General features: G+C 35.8%; 1 protein-coding gene across 9 annotated transcripts; it reads left to right on the forward strand.

Annotated features, from left to right (window-relative positions):
* The first annotated feature begins 1,169 nt into the window (after positions 1-1,169).
* Positions 1,170-22,542, forward strand: LOC110829190 (multicopper oxidase 3). 9 transcript variants are annotated; one of them, XM_087345125.1, is made up of 11 exons: positions 1,177-1,408; positions 8,777-8,810; positions 10,524-10,750; positions 12,572-12,782; positions 14,315-14,604; positions 16,779-16,902; positions 18,481-18,695; positions 19,378-19,531; positions 20,866-21,075; positions 21,200-21,412; positions 22,183-22,542. In XM_087345125.1, exons 3-11 carry the CDS (start codon positions 10,559-10,561, stop codon positions 22,419-22,421), a joined length of 1,848 nt encoding a protein of 615 aa, XP_087201251.1. In that variant the 5' UTR covers positions 1,177-1,408; positions 8,777-8,810; positions 10,524-10,558; the 3' UTR covers positions 22,422-22,542. The 9 variants fall into 9 exon arrangements, with proteins under 9 accessions (XP_021918367.2, XP_087201251.1, XP_087201252.1 ...); XM_087345126.1 differs by lacking the exon at positions 1,177-1,408 and adding an exon at positions 1,424-1,560; XM_087345128.1 differs by lacking the exon at positions 1,177-1,408 and adding an exon at positions 1,597-1,744.
* Positions 22,543-23,235: the final 693 nt, after the last annotated feature.

Genomic DNA, 23,235 nt, shown 5'->3' on the forward strand with positions numbered 1-23,235 from the left:
AAACAGTGGCTCACACCCAGATAAAAATATTAATCTGCTATTGAAGTAACAGACTTTAGACAAAGTGATTTTCTGCATTACTGGATTTTAAAAAAATTCTTTGGAAGAGATTAGATTTATAGTGTTACTTATTCTTATAGTTTTATTGTTATTTGCTCAGATTGGTTTTTATGAACCACAAGACTCAGCCTCAGGTCATGCAGAGGCATGCAAGTGAGAGTAATTTTCTTCTGTGAAATTCTGTGACATCGCCAAGTAAACTGGATCAGACCAGACATGAGGACAGCTTAGCACCATCCATTTCTTTGCTCAGTTAACAAGCTAATTGTTAGGTTGTTTCCACGGAGTTTGGTAATATAGAAAGAAAGAGAGGGACATGCAGAGAAAGACAAGTGTAACAGAGACCGACATACTTCCACTTGAACACAAATGGAGAAAACAGTCGTTTTACATGTGCGATTGTTGTCAAAAAGAGCATTGGTTCAAGAATAATAATTTATGATGAAAATGAGTGATTCATGAATCCAGTTCCAACAAGAACCCACAAGTAATTACTGATCTCGATATAGTATATTTTTAACATACGTTTCATTAATTATCTTATCACCATCCTTATCATTTTATTTAAAAAGAAAGTGAAGTAAATTGGAATCCAGTTTACATACATTCCACTCTAACCATGATTATTATCACTAAGAATGCTGGAATCTTAAAGTAACAACTGCCAACATGACCAGAGGACAATCGAGTACGATATAATCGTTTGTTTGTTACTTTCCCAGTAATCTCTGAACTAGAAGCCAATTTTGTTTTAGCTACTTTAATTTGGAGGACTGCCGGATATATGACGTTCATATCTGGTGCATCCTCATGAACTTCACCACTGCATTTATTCAAATTGAATCCTTTTTCTTAGTTCAATTAACTGTTTCATTTTCAAGTCCAATAGTATTTTAAAATAAAAACTTGACGAAATGCAAGATATTATGCTTTGATTTCAAGGTAAAATGGAAGTCCTTTGATATGTTGAAATATTTTACTTTTGAAATGTCTTATGTTGTACCTAGAATTCAGTTGCTTTTAAAAGGGCCCTGCTGATTTCTGACGAAAATTACTTAAGAAGACCTTGTGTTTTATGCAGATAGATAGCCTGCATCCTTCTGCAAAGAGTGGGCATTATTGTACGCATTGAAGCAGGGCTAATGAATGCTTACCATCTGATATAAGCATGCATACGTATATACGTGCGTGCATTCATACATACATGAACACACCCACTATATCTTTACTCAGGTGACAACAGGACGTGGAATATATAAAAAAAACAATACACATATGTTGTTATAAGGATTTTACAAGCAAAGGACATTCTTGTGCATGGAACACAGCAGAAGCAATTATATAACAGGTACTGGTTGAAAGCTCCATTCAGCCATTTGTTGTTAGCTAGCTGCTTGTGGCTAAAGCTTGTTGTGAGCGTAGCCGTCCAACAGCACCTGGCTAGCTGGAGAATTTTATCCGTTCGGGCTTGCTGCCCCAGTGCACCACTGAACCACAAAAGTAAGGCAGAAGACTTCTTATTTTTAGTTTTTTTCTGAGTGATAGACGTGCTAACACGGGTACCATGAAAGCTTTGCCCCTCAATGCTAAGCCATTGCTATTACCTGAATAACTGCTTCTTCACTTTTATCTGCATCACTCAAAGAAGAATCTAATCTATGTAGGATTTAATGTTTTTACAGCGGTAAGTCTGAAGATTTGTGTCTTCTGGGTTAACGTGCCGTGTAGTCTGCCATTGGCGCATTCATCGCCCTGATGACGGAGGCAGTATGACCTCTGAAACGTTGATGGAAATCTACCAGACTACACAGCGCAATAACCCAGAAGACATCAATCTTAAGAATCCAATCTACTTTTGGTAAATTTTAACGCATTTCTTTCTTCCCCTTTTACTTCTTTTTCTTTCTTTCCTTTCTTTTGTAGTGGTTAGGTTAAACGTTGGGGGTCACAGTGGCCGCGCGGTCTGATGCGTGGGCCTTGTGCCGCTTGGTTACTGGGACTCTGGATGTTTGTCCGCGTTTTCTTTTTTGTGCTGTCCTGTGTACAGGTAGAGGCCTTGCGACGGGCCGATCCCTCGTCCAAGGAGTCCTACCAAAATGTCTATAGATCCAAACCAACGAAAAATTGGGACCCGCAGTGCTCAGGCACTTCAAGGACGGGTCGTCAAAGTATCAAAGTAAGTAAGTACGTAAAACATTTCGACTGCCTCTGAAATATGAACAAGTTTGCGTTCCGGTCTAGAACTATCCAATTATGACCACTGACCAGAGAAGAATTATCGGTAATCACCTGAGTGCTGACCCGAGGAATATATTTAAATTATTTGTGTAATGATTGTGGGGCAAACGCCTTCTTTCAGCTAAAATTGCGTCGTTAAGTGGGGCAGTATAAAATTTGGAAATTGAGAGATACATACTTGCATAAATGTTTAATTTAGCTCGGCACTTGGGTGGACCCCCCAACTTAATGGTGTTTTACACCGCTTGCAGCCCATGTGCCCCCTGAGCAAATCTGTCCGGGTTGAGAACCGAAACATGAAGTGGAATATGTAGAAATCATACGCAAAGAATAAAACAGGGCATTTGTAAAACTGAAACAGACGGTGCTAATCAGAATAACAGAATATTCAATAGTCAACGCAGCGTATATGTGAGTTCCATATACCCCCAGCCATCGCACACACACCCTAAAGTTAAGCAACAAATATTCCTGGGCCATCCCAAATATCACCAATAATAATTTGAAAAGTTATAAAAAATTACCAGTTTTATGACAGTCACCTGAAAACGGGAGTAAAATCAACTCTCGAAACGTCGTTTATATTCAATGTATCTTGTGCGATGGAAGATATCCTACAAAATATTTCCACAAACTGTCCACACCATACAGCACAACTAACACCATTCACTACAATCACCATTCAGGTGTGCCCCATTTGTGTCCATGTTATTGTAGTAAAATTACTGGGGTTTTTTCCCTAGAAATGGAAGGTTGCTGTATTTTGAGGTTAGGTTCAAGAATTATAAGGTATTTTTTACTGTTTGATTAAAAGTGCCAGTGCCGCATATTGGTGTATACTTACAGGGAAAAGTGGATGTAACCATTATATATGTAATAGTTGTATGTTTAAACAGTTGAATATGATCAGTGCAGATGACTGATCAGAAAGGGAGGAGTTCTCTGCTGAGCATGGGCTCATAGACAGGAGCATAAAATGTTCCATTTATTTACTGCTGTTTGCCAATAAGAAGTAATGCCTCTATTGGCTCTTGGCATTGATCTTCAAAGAGCATTCTTAGGTGCAATTTACATTTGCTTATCTGCTATAGTGCTTCATATTATGATAATAATTTTTCTCACATCATATCAGATGTAGCCCTCAGATTATAAGGCTGTCACATAATTCATTGTTTAGATAAACTCTGTGAGTGTGAATAATAATAGACTACTTTCTGAAATTATCAATTTCACAACTTGGAATTAAGTATAAGACCTGGATCATACGTAATTACTGCAGTCAGTTATCCACAGGCTAACACAATGTTCACATCTGTGAGTGTGGTCACCTTGCTGCTGGCTTGCTCATACTTGTCTCAGGTTAGTTGTAAAGTCAAACATTTTTAATTTGGGATACAGCTGTTAAGACGCAGCCTCACAAATCCTGGCATTGTTGTGTTTAGAAATTATGTTGTATCACTTACCCTTTCAGTAACACAGTGCATAAATGTAAAGCATTAAACAAGAATATGAATACCAGTGAGATATGCAAAGTGATTAATGGGCCTCATACTGAACATCACTAGCAATACACTTTCATAGCTTTTTTTTTTTCATACTCAATTCTAGCATGAATTGTTTAAAAAAACGAAGCTTGGAAAACTCATGACAAATTATGGACACATGATATTTGTGTTACCAGGGAAAGTGAACTGAATTTAACTGGTCCAGGTATTTTTTTTGTGCATTTTGGCGTTGTGTCAACCTGCTGTACATTGAGAAACAGAATTACTGACAATAGGACTTTAGAAATGGTACAAAGTAAAAGTAAAGTGTCCCGCTACATGCCTATGCAGACACTTGGGGGGGGGGGGGGGGGCAGGTAAAGCTCTTACTTTTTCTTGACTTTGGTATCAGATGGGGGTGAGTGGTCAGCATCACGCCCCGGCCGTGCTTTACCCCCAGGAAAGGATCCCGGTACCCATTGGACAGGAGGCTGGGTGGGCCCCAGAGCCAGTCTGGACGCAGAGGCTAGAGGAAAAATCCTCTGCCCCATCGGGGATCGAACCCCGATCGCCCAGCCTGTAGCTAGTCACTATACTGACTGAGCTATCCTGGCTCATAATGGTACAAAGTAGAACCTAAAATTTGTGTCAGAACCTACAACTTAAGGGCTTTCACTTTCACCCACTCATGTTTGGAGGTGCTACTACTTCTGCAAGTTTTGGAGCCATCATTCTAGTGTCATAAATAGGAATTTTTAGACATTCATTGCACACGCTGAATGCATATAGGGAAAGTCGAGTCTGTATGCTTGTCTCATATGTGAAGCTATTGAATGGATTTCAATACACTTTGGTGCTGGGGTTCCAAGCTAAAGTTGTTAGGTGAATTTACTTTTGGTTAATATCAGTTCAGTACCACTGCAATTTTGCATGATGCTTAAGTACAATTTATAAATATTCCCAAGAACAAATGATCATACAGAAAATCTGTACATAAAATCAAATATGGATTTCATTAAACTCTAGAACATTCACATGAAATACTTTTCAGTAAGGTGAATATTTAACAAAATACGAAGAAAATTATTTTTGAATCTGTGCACTGCTGTCTGCATTGTTATTAGCTTGCAATGGTAGCTTTATATCTATAATAATGTATTTGTGCCTTCATTGAATGAGTCACAAACATGCATTTGAAAATTATATGTAATCTGTTGTTTTGTAGATTATAAAAAATTATTTTATGATGTGTCAGATGTGGTCATAAAAGCATTACACCAATAAAATTATGATGTTTATGTACACTCAAATTGGAAGGATTGGGGGGGGGGGAGCTGGCCTATATCAAGATATTGTGCACCATTTATGTGGAAGGACTACAGAAAACTGAGAATTCTCAGTAATAATAACTTCTGCCTCAGTTAACATTGAAACCAAATACTTTAAAAAATTTTCTGTTGAGCATCACAGTTTATTAAATTACCACAGTGCAATGGCATTTTAGCACTTTCCAAATTTTAGAGAAATGACCTGCATTATATTTATAACCTGGTTTTATTGTGTCTCACAGATTATAAGATGATACAGCTCTGAGAACAAGTGAATGCAGCAAGTATGTAAGATATCTTGCACCAAAATGAAAATGTTACCTATGCAAATGGATTATCCAGATTTCACAAAATGTGTATAGTGGTGTAGCCATTACATCTAATGTGGAGAAAATATCTCTACCTAAAAATACATTAGTTAGTTTCAAATTTAATTCTTTTCTGTTTTACAGTGTTGAATAACTTTTGCAATTGAATCAAACTTAAACCCAGAACTGACAGTATAATCTTCTGTCACTGTTATTTCATGTGTGGGTTGTCTTACATGACATTGTATTTCCACTGATAAAGTCAAGAGAAAATGTAATCTTCTGTCATCCTGGATAAATTTTAGTCAAAGAAAAGGGACTCGTAATGCTCAGATTAAATTTATCTTAAGAGTAGTACCCAAGGGCAACAGAATTATCCATCACATAGAAAGAGCCTATGAAAGAGATGCTATATTTGTTGTCAACAGGTAATGCTATGACTGTTACTAATGGCATTAAGTTGTGATATTACTAATGTAATTTTAACCTTTGTTGACCATGTGTCATGACATAAATGTAGTCCACTTGGTCATGTATCATACTTGCATACTGGTAACCCTAAAGTTAAAGCATGTCTGGTAATCTCATTGCACAGGGGTTTAAATCCCACATTCCAATATCATAAAGGTTAAATCAGACGTTTCATCTGACTGCGGAGCATAACCACACGAGAAAGATTTCAACCCTCTGCATTTGATTTTCCTGAATATTTGTGCCTGCAGAGCATATTAATTTGACTGTTTACTAAATTATGCATGGGCTTGATGGTGATGGTAATAATATAAAACATCAACCATCCTTTTCTGATTGTGGGAACATATGGTGTCCTGTTGAGCATAAATATTGTTCTATTCATTATTAGACAGAAGTTGCCTTTGGTGGACTAGTGCCATGGCAAAATTTTCTCTTATCAACACACATGAGATCAAAGAATTGGTTCTTAATTCTTATTCTGAGGAACAATGTATCTAGAATATCTATTGTATAGAATATAGAACTTTGTGATGATATTGTTCCAATAGATAAAGTTATAGGGAAAGCAAAACAGAAATCTAGTAATTCAGTTCAGTGTTTTTGTGTATTGACTTCTGTTGTGTATGTCACGTCATATCAAAACAAGGTTCTTCATCATTTGGCTTTTTTCTTTTACTCTGTTTACAGATGAAATTTTTAATAATATTTTACGGAATGCTGTGGTAGAAGGTTAGCACTTTTACTTCATATTTGGGAGGTCTCAGGTCAAAATCCTGTTCCAGGAAACAGATATCTTAACTGAGACCTTTCATTATGTTCCTTATGGATTCTAGGCAAACACTTGAATAGTACCTTGAAATAGGCTGCAACTGTTAACTCCCACATCCTTTCCAATACATCATTCATAGCCAATGGGATGAGGTTATAGGAGGTCCTAAGGAAGTTATGAGGTTCTTCAAATACCTCAAGAACATCTAGCCCCCATTTTACCAATGTACACAAAATTTTGCCTGTAAATGATATGTAGTTCTTTGGCAGTACAAAGAATATTTGAAATTAATTTATAGGAGCTTAGTAGCTGCTGATATACTTTTTGTGATATGGCAGTTTACCTAAAGAAACAGTGTGGAAATATTACTGCAGTTATAAAATGAACTGGAACACCAGATAACATAAGAAGTGGAGTTTTTGAATGCAGTTTGTTAAACACAATTGCTTTCATTACTTTTTCTCTTATTGAATCTATATAAAAGGAAAATGAACACTTCCAACATTGTTCATCACAGCAGAAACATATTTCTGCCAAAGATACTGAAACTGTAGAAGGGGAGATCTACATATGTGCTGTATGAGGGCATATGTGCTGTTTGTTAGAAGCACAAGGGGATACCGTGTGTTTATCTCCACAGTCCTCCTGCATTTTGTAACTATGAGTACAAAGAAATAATCACAGATCATGTGGGAACATACTCACTCACACATTATTTGAAGTATGATTTTTAGTATGTCTAATTTATCCTATCTAGTAATTCTACTATTGTGAACACTTTTCTTGTGTCACTTTGTGTTTAGACATCTTTCAAACTTTCTTATACAATGTAGTAGCCTTGTATGAATATTGTGACCATGCTCATAAAGAATAAACCAAGCACACATAGTATAGAAGTTTATGTTGTGAAATGTTTTGGTCTACCATGTTACAGTTTTGTAAAGGAAAAAGCACAGCATTATTATTATTATTAAGTGTTCTGTCTTACGACAGGTCCATTGCTCTGCCCAAAAAGAGCTCTCCAGTTGTCCCTATTCTCGGCTTCTCGCTTTAATTCCTGGAACGTCATCTTCTTTCCTTGTTTAAGGTCGTCGGTTAGCTGTATCAGTCTTCTTCCCAGTCCTCGCTTTCCTTCAACCTGGCCTTCGATGATATCACTCATTAATCCATTCCTTCTCATAATATGTCCCAGCCAGTTAGCTTTCCTTCGTGTAATCGCCTGCAGAATGCTTCTTTGCTCGTTGACTCTCCTCAATACTTCTTCGTTGGTCACTCGATCCGTCCACCTGATCTTCTCTATTCTTCTCCAACACCACATTTCAAAACTCTCCAGGTATTTCTGTTCCTTCTTCCTGAGTGTCCAAGTCTCTGCTCCATACAGCGCAACACTCCATACGTAACACTTCACTAGTTTCTTCTTCATCTCCAAGCCCAACTTGCTAGTGAGAAGTATCCTCTTCTTGACGAAAGCTGCCTTGGCCATGGCAGCACAGCATTGCCAGCATAAATTGTCTAGAGCTGAAACACATTTCCTCTTTCTAAACACATTCCTGTTAGTAAGGTCTTGTAATGTGTTTCTTCAGATTTCCTTTAAATTTTAAAGTGTAAAATATCCATACTTAATAATGCACTAGTGTTCATAAATCTTAAAATTTTTTTTTTTTTGCAGCGTGATATCTTAATAGCATATTTAAATGTGGGAAATTTAACAAATAGGGCAACAGAAAGCAAGAACTGAAGAAATTATCCTGTCCTTTTTAAATGCTCTACAAAGTTAACACAAATACAGCTGCATTCAGATTGTTTCTGAAAAGTTAAAGGTTACTACCCTGAAAATTTCCTGGAGTGAATAAGGCAAACCACAAAAGCCTGTCCGGGCAAGATTTTAAATTGTTACTCAATAATACAAGTCTAGGCCATTCATTGCTACAACACTAACCTGTTTATTGTAGAATTATGGCAGCTTAACAACTTTAAAAAATACTGTACTGTTTGTAGTGAATATAATTGGGATCTTATATCATTCAATTTTTCAGAGCATACATTGAGGGTAACATTTTAACTTTTGCAGAGTATGTACAAATGTTACTGGGTTGTATTACTTTTCTGTTCTAGGGAAAGAGATCTTCTTTCAATTATAGGGCAAATGGTAAGTCACTTTTGTCATTAAGGTAAAATGCATACACAGTAAATGTCTTGTGAGATGTGGTTCCCTCTTTGACTTTTTCATTTACTCATAAAAGGCCAAATGAAACTGGTAATTCAGGTGGCTTGCAAACAGTTTTGTTTCCTCAGTAACTTTACAACTGGAAAGTTGCCACATATAGACTTTGAAGAAATTATATGATTGCATAGCCAATAAGGATGTAGCAAAAAATACTCTTGATCTACTTATGTTATTGTTCTGGCGATTTTGTGGAAAGATTGAGAAAGACATAAAATCTTAATCAAAATAGCTGTTTTGTGGTCAATATTTGAAGTGGGAACCTATTATTGCTGAGCTAACCTACACAGTAGTGTCAGTACATCCAAATGTAAATTTACCAGTGAGTTAACCTATATAGTAATGACATGTAATGTAGCTAGTGAACTGATCATCCAGCCATCTTCTCATGTCCTCTTTTAATCAGGTGTCAAGTTTCAATACTGGTTATATTGTTGTCAACTGATAAAGCAAATCAGAAATTGTACAACACCACCCTCAGATATTTTTTGCCTCAGTTATAAGAATAGTTCATTGAAGCCTTACAGGAAATAATATTGTAAAATTCTCTTCAGAGCAATTGTGTCATTCAACTAATCTGCACTACTAAAGTGCCAGCTGAAATTCATGACCCTGAAGAGGTGAAAATCTGGTACAGAGAGATCTGGCATATCTGTTTCATGTCTGCCAGATAGCTCCAGAGCCAGCATCTTGACTACTGACAAGAAAAATGCTCAACTGACAGAAGAATTCAGTACCATTTAATAGACAAACTTATGACCGCCACAGATAAATCCATTATTGGCACTTCCTATATCAACTTCATATAAAATTAAGACTGTGGTGTGGTTCAGCCCTGATAGTTCAGTCAGCAGCCATGGGCTACAGGCTGAATGTCCAGGGTTTGATTCCTGTTAGAGTCCTTGGGAGTTTTTTAATGCAACGTCTAGACTGATTGCTGTTCCATAGGTAGCAAGGCTGCTGCCTGAGCAGACTTAATTAATTTCATAGGTCTGATTCCTTGTTGTTATGGAATATGAATGTCCATTACTGTCATGAGCACTGTCACTACTGGATCCTGTCTTTAATAAGTTTAATCCATATTATTTGTCTGAGGTAATATTCATAAAAGGTTTCCTTTTTTCCTAAACAAAACATTTATTAATGTTGATCTTATGAGTTATAATACCATATGGATTTTTAGGTAGGTACTCATATTTCAGAATAAAATTATGTCTCTATCTTTAGCCCTGAATATGGGGGCCATATATTCTTCCAATAGGTTGATATCTATCTACAAGTTCACATAGCATTACAACCCAACATACCAACATTAAAATCTTCATCCTTGTGAGTATCCCAAATCTCAAAGCATTTTTTCCTATACCATTACATAAATTGTGTGATTAATTTAGATCTGTGGTGATGTATCTGACTTGGGTTCAGCTGATATTAAATTTAGATCAGAGTAATGGAACCAGCTATTTGTCTTCTCCCATCTTTCCCATTTCACCATTCATAATCATCCTCACATTTCATTTTATGCTTAAGAAGCTCTGTAGTTGATACAGGATCACCAAATAGTCTATAAATCAACCTTTAGCTGTGAATAAAAGCAAACCTCAGAGCTTAATGACTAACAATGTGAATCTGCCACAGACCCATGCTACAGGAACTGTCAGGAGGGACAACCGATGACATGCGTGTACAACTTTACTGTCGGAGAGTACGTCACTATGAGGGAGAACTTTTGTACTTCATGCACAACAGAAAAGGGTCTGCTGGGTGATGCAGCAGCTTGCAGGGCCCCCGGTTGTATAGCTGGTGGCGGACGTGTCCGCATAGTGTCTGCAGTGAATCATCAGATTCCAGGTCCCAAGATAGAGGTATGTCACCATATGAGAATATGCAAGTTGTGCTAGAAGTTGCAAAGACAAGATGCCCAGTACAGAATCAGAGGAAGGACAAAGAAACTCATGAAGCAGTGTGTCACTGCTTGACAAACTGGTAGTCATTTCGGTAGTGAATAAACTGTCTGTCTTTTATGGATCCAAAAGGTTCATTACCATATCAACAAAAGCCTATTACTGGTCCCTATCAAAATCCAAGTAGCACCACTGCACATTCTTAAACTCTACTTCTTTAAGATTCATTTTGGCATTATTACCCATGCATGACTAGATCTTCAAAAGGTGTCATTCCATTAAGCTCTCAGTGTCAAATTCTGTGTGCATTACCTATTTCTCCCATGTCTGCTACATACCTGACAACCTAGTCAACTTCTATTTGATCTTTCTAACAACTTCTATTGAAAAGTACAAATTATAAAGCTCAAAATTATGCTGTTTTCTTCAGTTTTCCTGTTACTTCCTCCATATCAGGTCCATAAATTCTCCTTAGCACTCAGTTCTCAAACATAGCCTTAATCTAGAAAAGCAGTTCATGTTAATTTAGTAGAAGTTAATGTTTGGAGTCGTGCTCTTGTGCTGCCTAGGAAGGAAATATATAAATAGAGATTTATGTATATTCTTCTTCTTTAACTTGTATTATTTAGGCTTACCAAGCCTGTATACTTCAGCACTTTTCCAAGAACTGGTCTTTCCATCTTTTCTTGGGGTGACCTCTGGTTGGCATTTAAATGCTAATTTTGGTAGTCTTAGAACTTTATTACCCACTTTAAGGTTTACATGCGTCATGTTTGTGTTTTGGATTAAAATATATAATAAAATACAGGTCAATACACAAAACTATATTTGGGTGTTAAAATTTAAAATTTAAATGTTAAAATTTTAAATTTTAAATTAGCACTATTCATCACTATAAGGATGTTACATTTGAGCGCTTTCATTGATTTCACAACATGTTTCGATGTAATACATCATCTTCAGGTGTTGTCTTTTATTTAAAACTGTTTTATATTAAATGCATGCCTTTCAATAATTTATTATTGTAATATGTGTTTCGCTGGTCTTCTCGTTTTTCCCATCTTATGTTTGTTTTGAATTATGCTGTAAACAAATGTGATAAAATTTGGGAGTTATTCATTTTTATATGCAAATAAGTTTGGAATATGAATTATATTGTAATAGTAAGAACTCAATAATATGATACACCACACAACACGACTTATGGTATGTTATTGAGTTCTTACTATTACAATATAATTCATATTCCAAACTTATTTGCATATAAAAATGAATAACTCCCAAATTTTATCACATTTGTTTACAGAATAATTCAAAACAAACATAAGATGGGAAAAACGAGAAGACCAGCGAAACACATATTACAATAATAAATTATTGAAAGACATGCATTATAATATGGAATAGTTTTAAATAAAAAACAACACCTGAAGATGATGTATTACATCGAAACATGTTGTGAAATCAATGAAAGCGCTCAAATGTAACATCCTTATAGTGATGAATAGCGCTAATTTAAAATTTAAAATTTTAACATTTAAATTTTAAATTTTAACACCCAAATATAGTTTTGTGTATTGACCTGTATTTTATTATATATTTTTATTACCCACATAATTTATCTATCCAAATATTTTCCTTGGAACTTTGTTTGTGTTTTACATTCAACAAAGAGGTCATATGCAAGTATAGAAGACCATGAACATTTTATTTGTCCTAGTTACTGTCTTATTCATTTCTTGTTATATACCAAATAGAGCTCTAACTTAAACTTGTGTTCAGGTATGCTTGGGAGACAGAGTAGTGGTGCAAGTCACAAATCACTTTAGCAGTGAGGGCGTTGTCATCCACTGGCATGGAACTCATCAGAGAGGCACACCCTACATGGATGGCACACCTTACTTGACTCAGTGCCCAATCCCACCATACACCAGCTTTGTGTATGACTTCATTGCTGACACTCCTGGCACTCACATGTGGCATGCTCATATTGGTTTGTATTCCAATATTTTGATGTTTTAGTAGATTGGCTTATATAATAATTTATTAAACACCATCTGCATAATTCAGTCTCTATAGCCTTCCCATATAGTAAGAAATATTTAACAGAAGAGAAATTTTAACTGGACAAGTCCAGTTTCAGATTATCAAACTCTGCATTATATTTTCCTTGCTATCGCTGATTGAATGTTGTAGTTATAATAAGTGATATAATTCTTCATTGATGTACCTTAATATTTGTCACATTCCTGTGACTAGATGATACATGTTTTGTATGATCTTGTTGTTATATACTCTAGACTGCTAATGACATTAAGGATATACAAATAACGCTGTTAAACAAAGCATTTGGTGACATAGATGTTTCGTGGTTGGGTATATACAGTTTTACAGTGATTATGAAAATGAAAAGCAGCATAAGTAGAATTTGAGGTTTTCATGGCCGGAAGTCCGAAGATGGCCGTCTTCTGGGTTGTACTACAGCCATCTTTGAAAAACAGCATTTTTCTATCTCCTATAGTTTGTACTTCTCAATTAGTTTCCTCCAAATTACAGTACAAACCAGAAATGGAATAACTTTGAAAAGGTTTCTCTAGAAATTGTATGAAACTTTCATCAGTATTTTTATCAAATCAGATTTGTTGAACCTGATATGATTTACCTGTTTATAGCATGAATAGTTATTTGCAGTTTTCTGACTTTAGTAAGCTCACAACTGTCCATGATCTTTAGTTATAGAATAAAGCTGTGCATTCAGTAATCATTCCAACTTGCAAGGCAACTTGGAAGAAACCTGTTTCATTAGAATTACCAATACCTACACAAAAACTTTTGAAGAAAACGGCAGATCAATTTTGTTAATTATGGAAATTCACTAATTACATGAAGGCTGTTGATGTAAGACATATGAAGATACAATCAGTACAGAACAATGAAGGGATAATTTTTAAAACTGCATTGTGTTTCCATATTATTTAAGCAATACTATGGAACAAGAAAAATTAAATGGACAAACATACATGTATACATCCAGCAGAAATGCATGCATATGCACACACAGAGGGAAGGAAATAGTGGTTATAAAGTAAAAATAAGTGTAATATAATTGAAACAAAGATATCTGTCCCCTGATTGTAATGCCATGTAATCTGGTAGAGTAAACAGTGAGAGGGTTAGAGAGTGTGGATTGGATTAATCTGGTTTAGGATTGGGACTGTAATCAGGCTGTTGTAAATATGTTAATGAACCTTTGGATTCCATAAAAGTCAAGGATTTTTTGTCTAGTTGAGTGTATTAATAGCTTTTTTTTTAAAAAAAATCAATTAATTATTTTGGTTAAGCAATGTTGAATTGTATCTGTATAATTAATTTCCATCAGGGAGAGTTTCACTAATAATGAAATAAAAACTCATTATACTATGAAAGTTGAAGGACATCCTGTTCCAGAAATATAATGACCATACAGACAAGGGATACAAAAGGAAGTTGAATTACATGGTGTATCACTTCTCTGATACCACACAGGTTTTGAAGAGGCAGATGGTGTGTTTGGAACCATGATTGTCCGTCGCCCTGCTGCTAAAGAGCTGCATAGCAGTCTTTATGATGAGGACCTGTCTGAACACTCAATGATTGTGTGGCACTGGTTTGGGAAATCTACCAGGGAAGTTCTTACTGTCTCAAAATATACTGGAACTCGCTCTAGTGGGGAAGGACTTATCATCAATGGGCTGGGAGGTCTTGAGGCATTTGAGTTGCCACCAGAGGAAGACACATTTGATACAATGCCAAGAGAGGTGTTCACTGTTGACCAGGTGAGCTGTAATTCATAGCAAAGGTGGCCATGCACAAGCTATACTATATGATGAATATTCCAAAACTACAGTTAGTCTCAAATGGTATTCAGATATTTGTCTCAACATATCATCCATCATCTTGTTCATGTCAATTTTATAAAAATACTTTGCCGAGAACTGCCTTTAGAATGTATAAAATAAAAATGATCTTCCTGAGCCATGTGATTAAACTTTACAGAAAGAAAAGTACAAATTAATTTGATGATCCCTGGTGGTATTACAGTAACACTTTATGTTCCTGTTCAGAGGATCCTATATTCAATGACTGGTCAGATCTAGGTTAAAAATTTTCTGTGCACAGATCTGCTAAAATTTAGAATTTTAGAATGTAGAGAAATAATATGAGGCCTGTGTTAAACTATGGTTCTTCTCTGTCTGACATAATTTCTCCTTTAATTTTATGATGGTCACTTCACAAATTTCCTGTATTTTGCTACCAATATGTATTAGTTTGTGTGAATAAACTTCCCTGAGGTATGAAGTTTGTATTGATTGGACGTAGTTTGCAGATTATGTGGTGGCCATGTGTGCTCATATGGTGCTAAGCTATGAACCAGAAAAGAGAGCAAGTAAGTTTTAAGTGTACAGGTGAGAAAATACTGATCACATTTCTCATCTTGATGGAGAACATGTTGCAGTTGTCATAACTTGCTAAAGCAAGGCTTACAGATTCACACTGTTTGATGGTGGGTGAATACAATGGAACCTAGATGGGGGAAGACAGCAGATGCTACCCTGCACTAGTGAGTGCTTTATGCTGACAGTGATGTGGCACAATGAACTTATGATGCAGTGCTTGAACACACATTTTGTGTAGCATACAACAATTGAAGCAGTAGTGAGCACCTTGCCCATTAGTGTCTTTCGTATTCTTACTCAACACCTGAAGAAGAAGATTGTGCAAAGTGGATTCCACATTTATTGAATATTACTGTGCCATACATGTGTTGATGACTTCCTTCAATGGAGAAGTAAAGCTGGTGATCCCATGTTGTAGATTTACGGCACGTAAAAGAACCTTACGAGCATGATACAAGATGTTTTGTAAGCAAAATTCAGTGGCCATTTCTCACGCAAGTCTCCTGATTAACTGCTAGACGGATCTGACAGTCAAATCAGGATTGAGTAGAAACTGTGCAGAGTCAGTGGGCTGGTCACTCACTACTCATAAATGCACACTTCAAGACCATGAAACCTCCAAAAAGGAGGCAGTGAAAACCCACAACTGGGTTGTAGAGCCAAGAAACAACATCATGTGTTGATGTATGCCATTTCCAGTGTGAACAGAGGGAGAGAGATGCATTCCTTGATCACATTTTGATAATTGATTATTAATGGATGCATACATTTCACTTGGAATCTAAAGGTTAAGGTGTGTCTCTTACCAGTAAATCTATCTCAGGTGTCTTCATTTTAATAATGAATTCTTTCACCTAACTAGGCTGGCTTTAGCCTAGAACGTCATTAACATTATCACTACCACAGACAACAAAAAAAGTTTAATGTTGTGTCTTTTGTACGTTTTCTTTTGATAAACTTTGAATAGGTATCTTTAACCTGTGGATGTTCATCAGAGTTGTTGAATCTGAGATCTATAATTTATATTTTACCATAAATGTGGCCAGTAATTAAAATGAGTGAACAATTAAAAAATACCCAATTAGTAATTCCATTTCTCAGTGGGTGCTAATTTTGGTTAGCACAATTATCTGATGGATTTTTGTTGTTACAGTTGACAATTGATTCATGTTATTTTACAAATATCCTAATGTAGTTAGTAGTAATTTTTTGTGTACTTTCCGTATCAATGTATTTTATATATTGCTTGTTTTACCTTTTATGTTTTACTGTGTTTGTGAGTTTATCTCTGTGCTGTATCTGTAATTGGCCACCAGGCTGTTGATACAGCACACAAATAATAAAGAATTGAAGAATTGAATTGAATTGAATTGAATTGAATTGAATTGAATTACTGCTGAGGCATTGTTTCACGATAGCCTTCCTTCCATTCTTTAGCATGCTTTGCTATTTTTTTTATTTAATGTTAAACTATGCAGCATACAAGGGTGAAATTCCTGTGCCTTTATCATATAAATAACACCAGTAAATCATGTGTGATTGCACATCTGCAGGGCCAACGGTACCGGTTCCGTGTGATCTACAACAATCAGATCCCTTGCCCGGTACAGCTGTCTGTGCAGAATCACAGTCTACTGGTTATTGCCAGTGATGGAGCTAGCTTCACACCTGTTCCAGGTAACATCAGCAGTGCCATTAACTCTAACAACATAACCAAAAGTTAATCACAGAAAAAATAAAATTCTGCCATTGGACATGATTTTGAGCTGTTTCTAGCCAATGTACATTTTCACAATATATTTCCTAAGATCCATTATAATATTATCCTTCCATTTCTGTTTGGTCTTCTAAGTGATCACTTCTCAGGTGGTTCCCAACAAAAATTTTGTAAATATTTCTTTTCCCTCACATATGAGGTACCTGTCCATTCTAACAGTCTCCTTAATTTAAAAAAATAATTCTTTCATTTCTTGTTTTCATTATATCAGCTGCATATCCAGCTAATTGCAAAGTCATTCTGGGAAATACTGGATGCATGAACAGACATCCATCTAGTTAGTTAGTTAGGTTGGGGAACATAGGTGAAGTTAGTGATGCGCAAGCACAGAGGAGCATTTGTGCATGTGCAGAAGACAGTGTGCATGTTTAGGTGCTGAGGGCCAGATTTAGTTGCATTTGGTTATGCTGGGTTAGGTTATGTAATTTTAACATTTACCCAGGAGTCTGCATTCATTTAAAAATCAAAGTGAGTGGAAACAATCTTTACCCAAATGACTTTTATCAGTCTGTAATAAGCACATATTTGTTGATTTATTTGTTGGTTGGTGATCATGTTTTAAAATCACTAATAGAATGCAGGCAATGTGAAAACATAAGATTTATTAAATTGACTTTTACCTATTTCTTATTTACAATAGAAATGGATGAATTTCAATATAATGTCAGTACTTTCCACAAGTTTCTTACAAATACATTAACATTTGTTTCAAACATTATTTCCTTTCTTCTTTGCTGATTAAGTTGTTTATCAGAAACTGGTTGTTGACAGAATAGTATAGATTCAGAGGCCTTAACTTTGTGATACATAGTGATCAATTAAATTCATTGATGAGATTGTTGATATATGTGTTTTTGTTGATAATTTTGTAATAACTTCTGTTTAAAGTAAAAAGCTATAGGTTACAATAAATATATGGAGGCCACACAAAACCCATTGGCAGATCATGGGTTGAGACACTTGCTTTATTCTGATAAAGTCGAACAGCAAGTTTTATCCACATAAGACAATGGGTACTATAATGGTTTTATTTTCCCTTTCATGTGAAGAGAAGAATTCACTGAGAGTATGGAACAGATTTCAATTACACTAAACAAAACTACTGTGATCCACACACATTAAAATTGAACAAATTCTCTCTAGTGCTGACACTTGCAAATTTTATTTAACATGCACCGAGTTTGAATCTCAGCCAGAACACCCACATCCCTGACTGAATCTTTTGTGATTTTACTCAGTACCTTCAGGTGAATGCCAGGATAGAACCTTGAAATAAATCACTACTACTTCCTCCCAAATTCTTTCATGTTCATCAAATATGTATATCCTGAGAGTATCATTTTATGTTGAATAAACAATGATATGGCATCATTAAACAACCAACTATCCATTGTCTGTTCATTTCGTGTAATTCTTTAGTTGAGTTCAGTTAAGATGATGTTGCAGATCAAATGTAACCGTGTACTGACATTTCCCAGCCAATTCCATCATGCTTAATGGAGGTGAGCGTTATGACTTCATACTGGAGGCAAATCAGACGGATAACAATTATTGGATACGGTTCCGTGGATTGGGAAATTGTGAAAATGATGCAAGGAAAGTACACCAGGAGGCAGTACTGCATTATGCAGATGCTGATGAAGCTTTGCCTGAAGCAGAGCCAACGTATGAAGATGCTGTTGCCACGGGCATGGTATGAATCTTTCTTAGATTGGAAGCTGTAGAAAGGAACCAAATTTTTTAGTGTCTAGTGGAAAAGGATAAAAAAGGTTTAAACGTGAATGTTACCTGGCACATCCATGTCTGTGACATCATGAAATTATGTGGTTCTGACTGGTTAGATTTTTGTAAGATGATTATACAAAATCCTGTAAATAAAATGTGATTTTGAGTTTCATTTTTCTATAAGCTTTACCAACAGGTGAATATTAAAATTTTGTAATTGTCTTTCATCTCCCAAATTGATGTATAAATCCGATAAATTATAAGTTATAAAAATTAGATTTTGAGGGATATTGTAATATCACTGTTACCTACATAAAATAATAGCTGTACTGTTGTCTTGGTCGTGTTTGTTTTATTTGTTTTCCCAACCTTGTTTTTCTTCTGCTTAATTCTGTGGTTCATGACAATGGCCACCTTGTGCCTCTGTTACACACAAACTCAGCAGTATATGTTATGTGTAAGTCTGTCATGAAATAGTTACATTTTATCCTTTCTTGGCAATGTGTCATAGCTCACACATGTTGCAACTGTTCATGTGTCCCACTATCATATCTCTAAACTGCTAATCCAGAAGTTCAAGTGTAGCTGGCAGGCCTGTATTGTGAGGGTTTAAATTTCCTATTCCTGTTCTTGTGGGCTTATGATTCTAGGTGGTGAATCCAATTGGAGCAATTGCTTACAACTATTCTGGTAATGAACTTACTTACGTGGCTGAGCTGGAAAATGTGGATGTGGAACAAGCCCAAAATATCAGTGGTGATGTGAATCAGATCATTTATATCGAGTTTAGGAACAGCATGTATGGTGAGTTTGTGGCATGTTCTTTTAACCTTGATTATCCACACCATGAAACTTACACTTTATCAGGGCCTGATGATGGAGGCAGCAAGGACCTCTGAAATGTCGGTAAACTTCTACCAGACTACACAGCACAACAATCCAAGAGACAGCCATCTTCATCAGTTACTTTTTATGAGAGTTAAATATGCAATTTTTACTTTGCTTTTTTTATTGTGTCTATAGACCTTTGAAGCCAAAGCTCATCTAAATAATACTTAAGAATTCAGTTTATACTACAAAAAAACACAAAACTTCACCATTTAAAAAGGTCAAAGAGTTAATGCTGTTTAAGGAAATAAATGCTGTTTATTCTGAAAATCATACAAAACCCATAAATGCAAAATGAAAAGTACACCACCAACAAACAACTCATCCAGCTACCCACTGCAAAACAGATTGTAAATTTTCTTAACTACAGGTGACACAAGAAAGGTATCACCACAATACGAGCTACGATGCGAAATAGATAGAATATCCATACAGTGAAACTGCTACAAGATTGTGCAGAAATATGACTTTCAATTAAACTATAAGTGAAATAACACACATGTAGCAAACATAAAGTAGACAAATATTACAAGATATTAGCAAGCATGATTATTGAAGTAGCTATACTCAAAAAATATTATATGCAGCATTTTAGGTTATATTTACTAAATACTTAATCATAATTTTAATGTATAATATGTCAATTTTGTGATTACAAATCTTAATATGTAAGTAGTAAACTGTAAATAAATGCTAGTGTAGTGATGAAAGTGGTTGGTTGGCTGGTTTGTTGTGTTAATATACGCAACCACACTGCATGAAGGGTATTAAGAAAATAAAAAGTTACTGATTGTTGAAGCTGGTGTAATATATAATTACTGTTGGGCTTTAACAGGTTAAATTAATCTGATTTCAGTTCACTCATAATTGGTGGGTGACAGATAAATTTTGAGGTAATTTACAAATACATCTTTTAAGAAACTATATAAGATACACCCATTTTTGTACATGTGACAAGAAAGTTATTTTCAGTCATCTGGTGTTATTAATTTAATTAATAATGTTATTTAAGCTGTATGTGTTATGTAGTGTCAAATGACAGTGATTTGTAGTGTATGTGTATCTTCAGGCATTCTGGTATTTACCTGGAGGTGCTCAGAAAAGCCGTGATAAACCACCATTGGGACAGCCATCCTCTGGGCTGAGATTTTAATCTAGGATGCCCTGCAGGAATTATAACGACTATACCATGATATTTAGTCCTTGTCTATTTTCTGTGACTCATGTTATTAATGAATTCTCTGTTCCAGTATCAGAGGATATTGTAGGTCCATGGCCACAGGTCAACTCACGCACATTCAGCTATCCATCCTTCCCCCTTCTGACACAACGCCATGAAATTACTCAAGACATGTACTGCACAGATGAAGATGTTTGTGTTGATGGCTCATTCTGTGCATGTTCATATTTATATGACATCGAGTTGGGCAGCTTAGTTGAAATCGTGTTTATTGACCTTGGTAAGTTGTATATCTGATCACCTAGTGAAACATTCATTACCAGAAGTCTCAACTTGTTACTCTGCAATCAGTGTACAAAATTCTCACCAGTTCTTCAGCAGATTAAAGAGAAATATTCTTCCAGGGCGTGGAGGTGGAGACCACCCATTCCATATGCATGGTGGTCAGTTCCATGTTGTGGCTCAAAATGTGATTGACGGTGACATATCAAAACAGATTGTGAGAGAACTGAACGAACAAAATGGAATCTCAAAGAACTTGGGTGGACCTTTGAAAGACACAGTGTCTGTTCCCAGCTCAGGATATGCTGTGATTCGATTTGTTGCTGACAATCCAGGTGAGTTCCAACTCTAATTGCAAAACCTAAAATCCCAGGATAACTGTATTGGGTGCAGTCATATGCCAAGGCTACCATGCAAAGGATACAAAATACTGGGGAGGTCATAAAATGTCATCGCCCTGATGATGGAGGCAGCATGACCTCTGAAACGCTGGTGGACATCTACCAGATTATACAGTTCAACAACCCAGAAGACAGCAATTTCCACAAAAATTTGGTTTCCAAACAACATAATGTTTGTGTAGGCAATATGTTTAATAACTTGTGGAAGACTGGGTGACTTTCATGAAATGTGATAGGAAAATGATGATGCCATTGATGATTTTCCCAGTACCATGTTATTTCAGATCACTATCTTCATTTATTTTGGTCATGGAACCTTCACATTGCTACCAACACTAGCACACTTCAGTTCTGAATCCTGAAAAATAAAACTTTTTTTAGGTGAATTTTTGTCTAAAATGGAAAATAGGAGCATAGCAACTGCACCAAATGTTTCAGAATTGCTAATGACAGAATTTCAACGGATTCATTCAGTAGCTGAAAGGGGGAAAACTTTCATATGTATGTTGGCAACTCTGAAGGACAAAGTTATATTTTGTTTAAACGTTTCAGTTTAAATATTGTATACTAAGCTTCTTAAAAACCCATATAATCAGTGCCGAGTCATTTGATTTAGAAAGATAGATATGGTGATAAACATTTATGCTTTTAAATGTTTTGTGACCACTTTTCTTATCATTACATATTAGTGTTCCTGTTTTCAGGTTTTTGGTTTTTCCACTGCCACATAACCAGTCATGCTGACATGGGTATGGGGTTTGTTTTGAAAGTTGGTGACTTTGATGAAATGCCATACCCACCATATGACTTCCCTCGTTGTGGAAACTGGGAGCCGGGCACTGAAAACGATCTCCCTAGTGGCACAGCTGGTGGTGCACAAGTGGGTGTCATCGTGATAGTCCTATGCTGGTTTGTGCTCAGTGTTACAAACTTTGGTGTTTGATCATGTAGTGTGTCATGTGGTATCTCTTGTTTAACATATTTCTATACAAAAGCTTGTTTTCTGTAAGTATTTAATAAAAAAGTATGCATTTGTTTCTAACTAAACATTTTATGGACAATGACATCAGATCTAATATTTTTTATGATTAATATCTCAAATGCTGCATAAGTTCTGTGTTTGGTACAGTGCTGTTAACATCACATGAATCAATCTTCTCTTGCCTTAATAGACGTGACAGCTTTCTTTGTAGTTGTCACTTTGCTTGTAATACAGTGTTATTCAAGGCTAATGGTAAATATGGCAGTGCATTCAGTTTGAACCAAATATTACAATATATATCATGGTGATGAACCTGAAAGTATACATTAAGTACTTTCCATTATCTTCAGATTATACTTTTATATTTAATAAGTAAAATTTATAAAATAAATATGTATAATATACTGCAGCTTTTTGTCTTCAAAATTAATAACTTAAAAATAAGCAGTCTTTTTATATAATGGCTTCAGTGAAGGATAAGTGTGAGAAGATGGTATGATACTGGCATGACATAATCTTTTCAGTCCTTATCAGTCATATATCCTGGCTTATACACAGTCCAGGTGGCCATGTGTCACAATAACTCAAGCACTCGGTTTGTTTGGCTCTGCTTACTTCCTGGCGTTCCCCCAACATTCCTGAGCATGTTCATCACCACATGGCCCTGGTGAAAGTAATCGGAAAGGGTAATGTATGGCAACCTAGGGGGCCATATCTGGGGTCCACTTTGACTTATCAAATTTGGCTTGTGAAAACACCCCTACACACATTAACT

This window comes from Zootermopsis nevadensis, unplaced genomic scaffold (assembly GCF_977971745.1).
Source record: "Zootermopsis nevadensis isolate Lab colony 2312 unplaced genomic scaffold, Znev_1.0 Znev_ptg000008l, whole genome shotgun sequence".
NCBI lineage: Eukaryota > Metazoa > Arthropoda > Insecta > Blattodea > Termopsidae > Zootermopsis > Zootermopsis nevadensis.

Bases quoted from the DNA above. Each gene is read 5' to 3' on its own strand.
- LOC110829190 (XM_087345122.1), top strand. From the start codon at position 2,027: ATGCGTGGGCCTTGTGCCGCTTGGTTACTGGGACTCTGGATGTTTGTC. The intron at 2,237-8,776 runs GTAAGTAAGTAC...TTTCTGTTCTAG, and splicing joins CGGGTCGTCAAAGTATCAAA to GGAAAGAGATCTTCTTTCAA. The intron at 8,811-10,523 runs GTAAGTCACTTT...AATCTGCCACAG, and splicing joins TTTCAATTATAGGGCAAATG to ACCCATGCTACAGGAACTGT.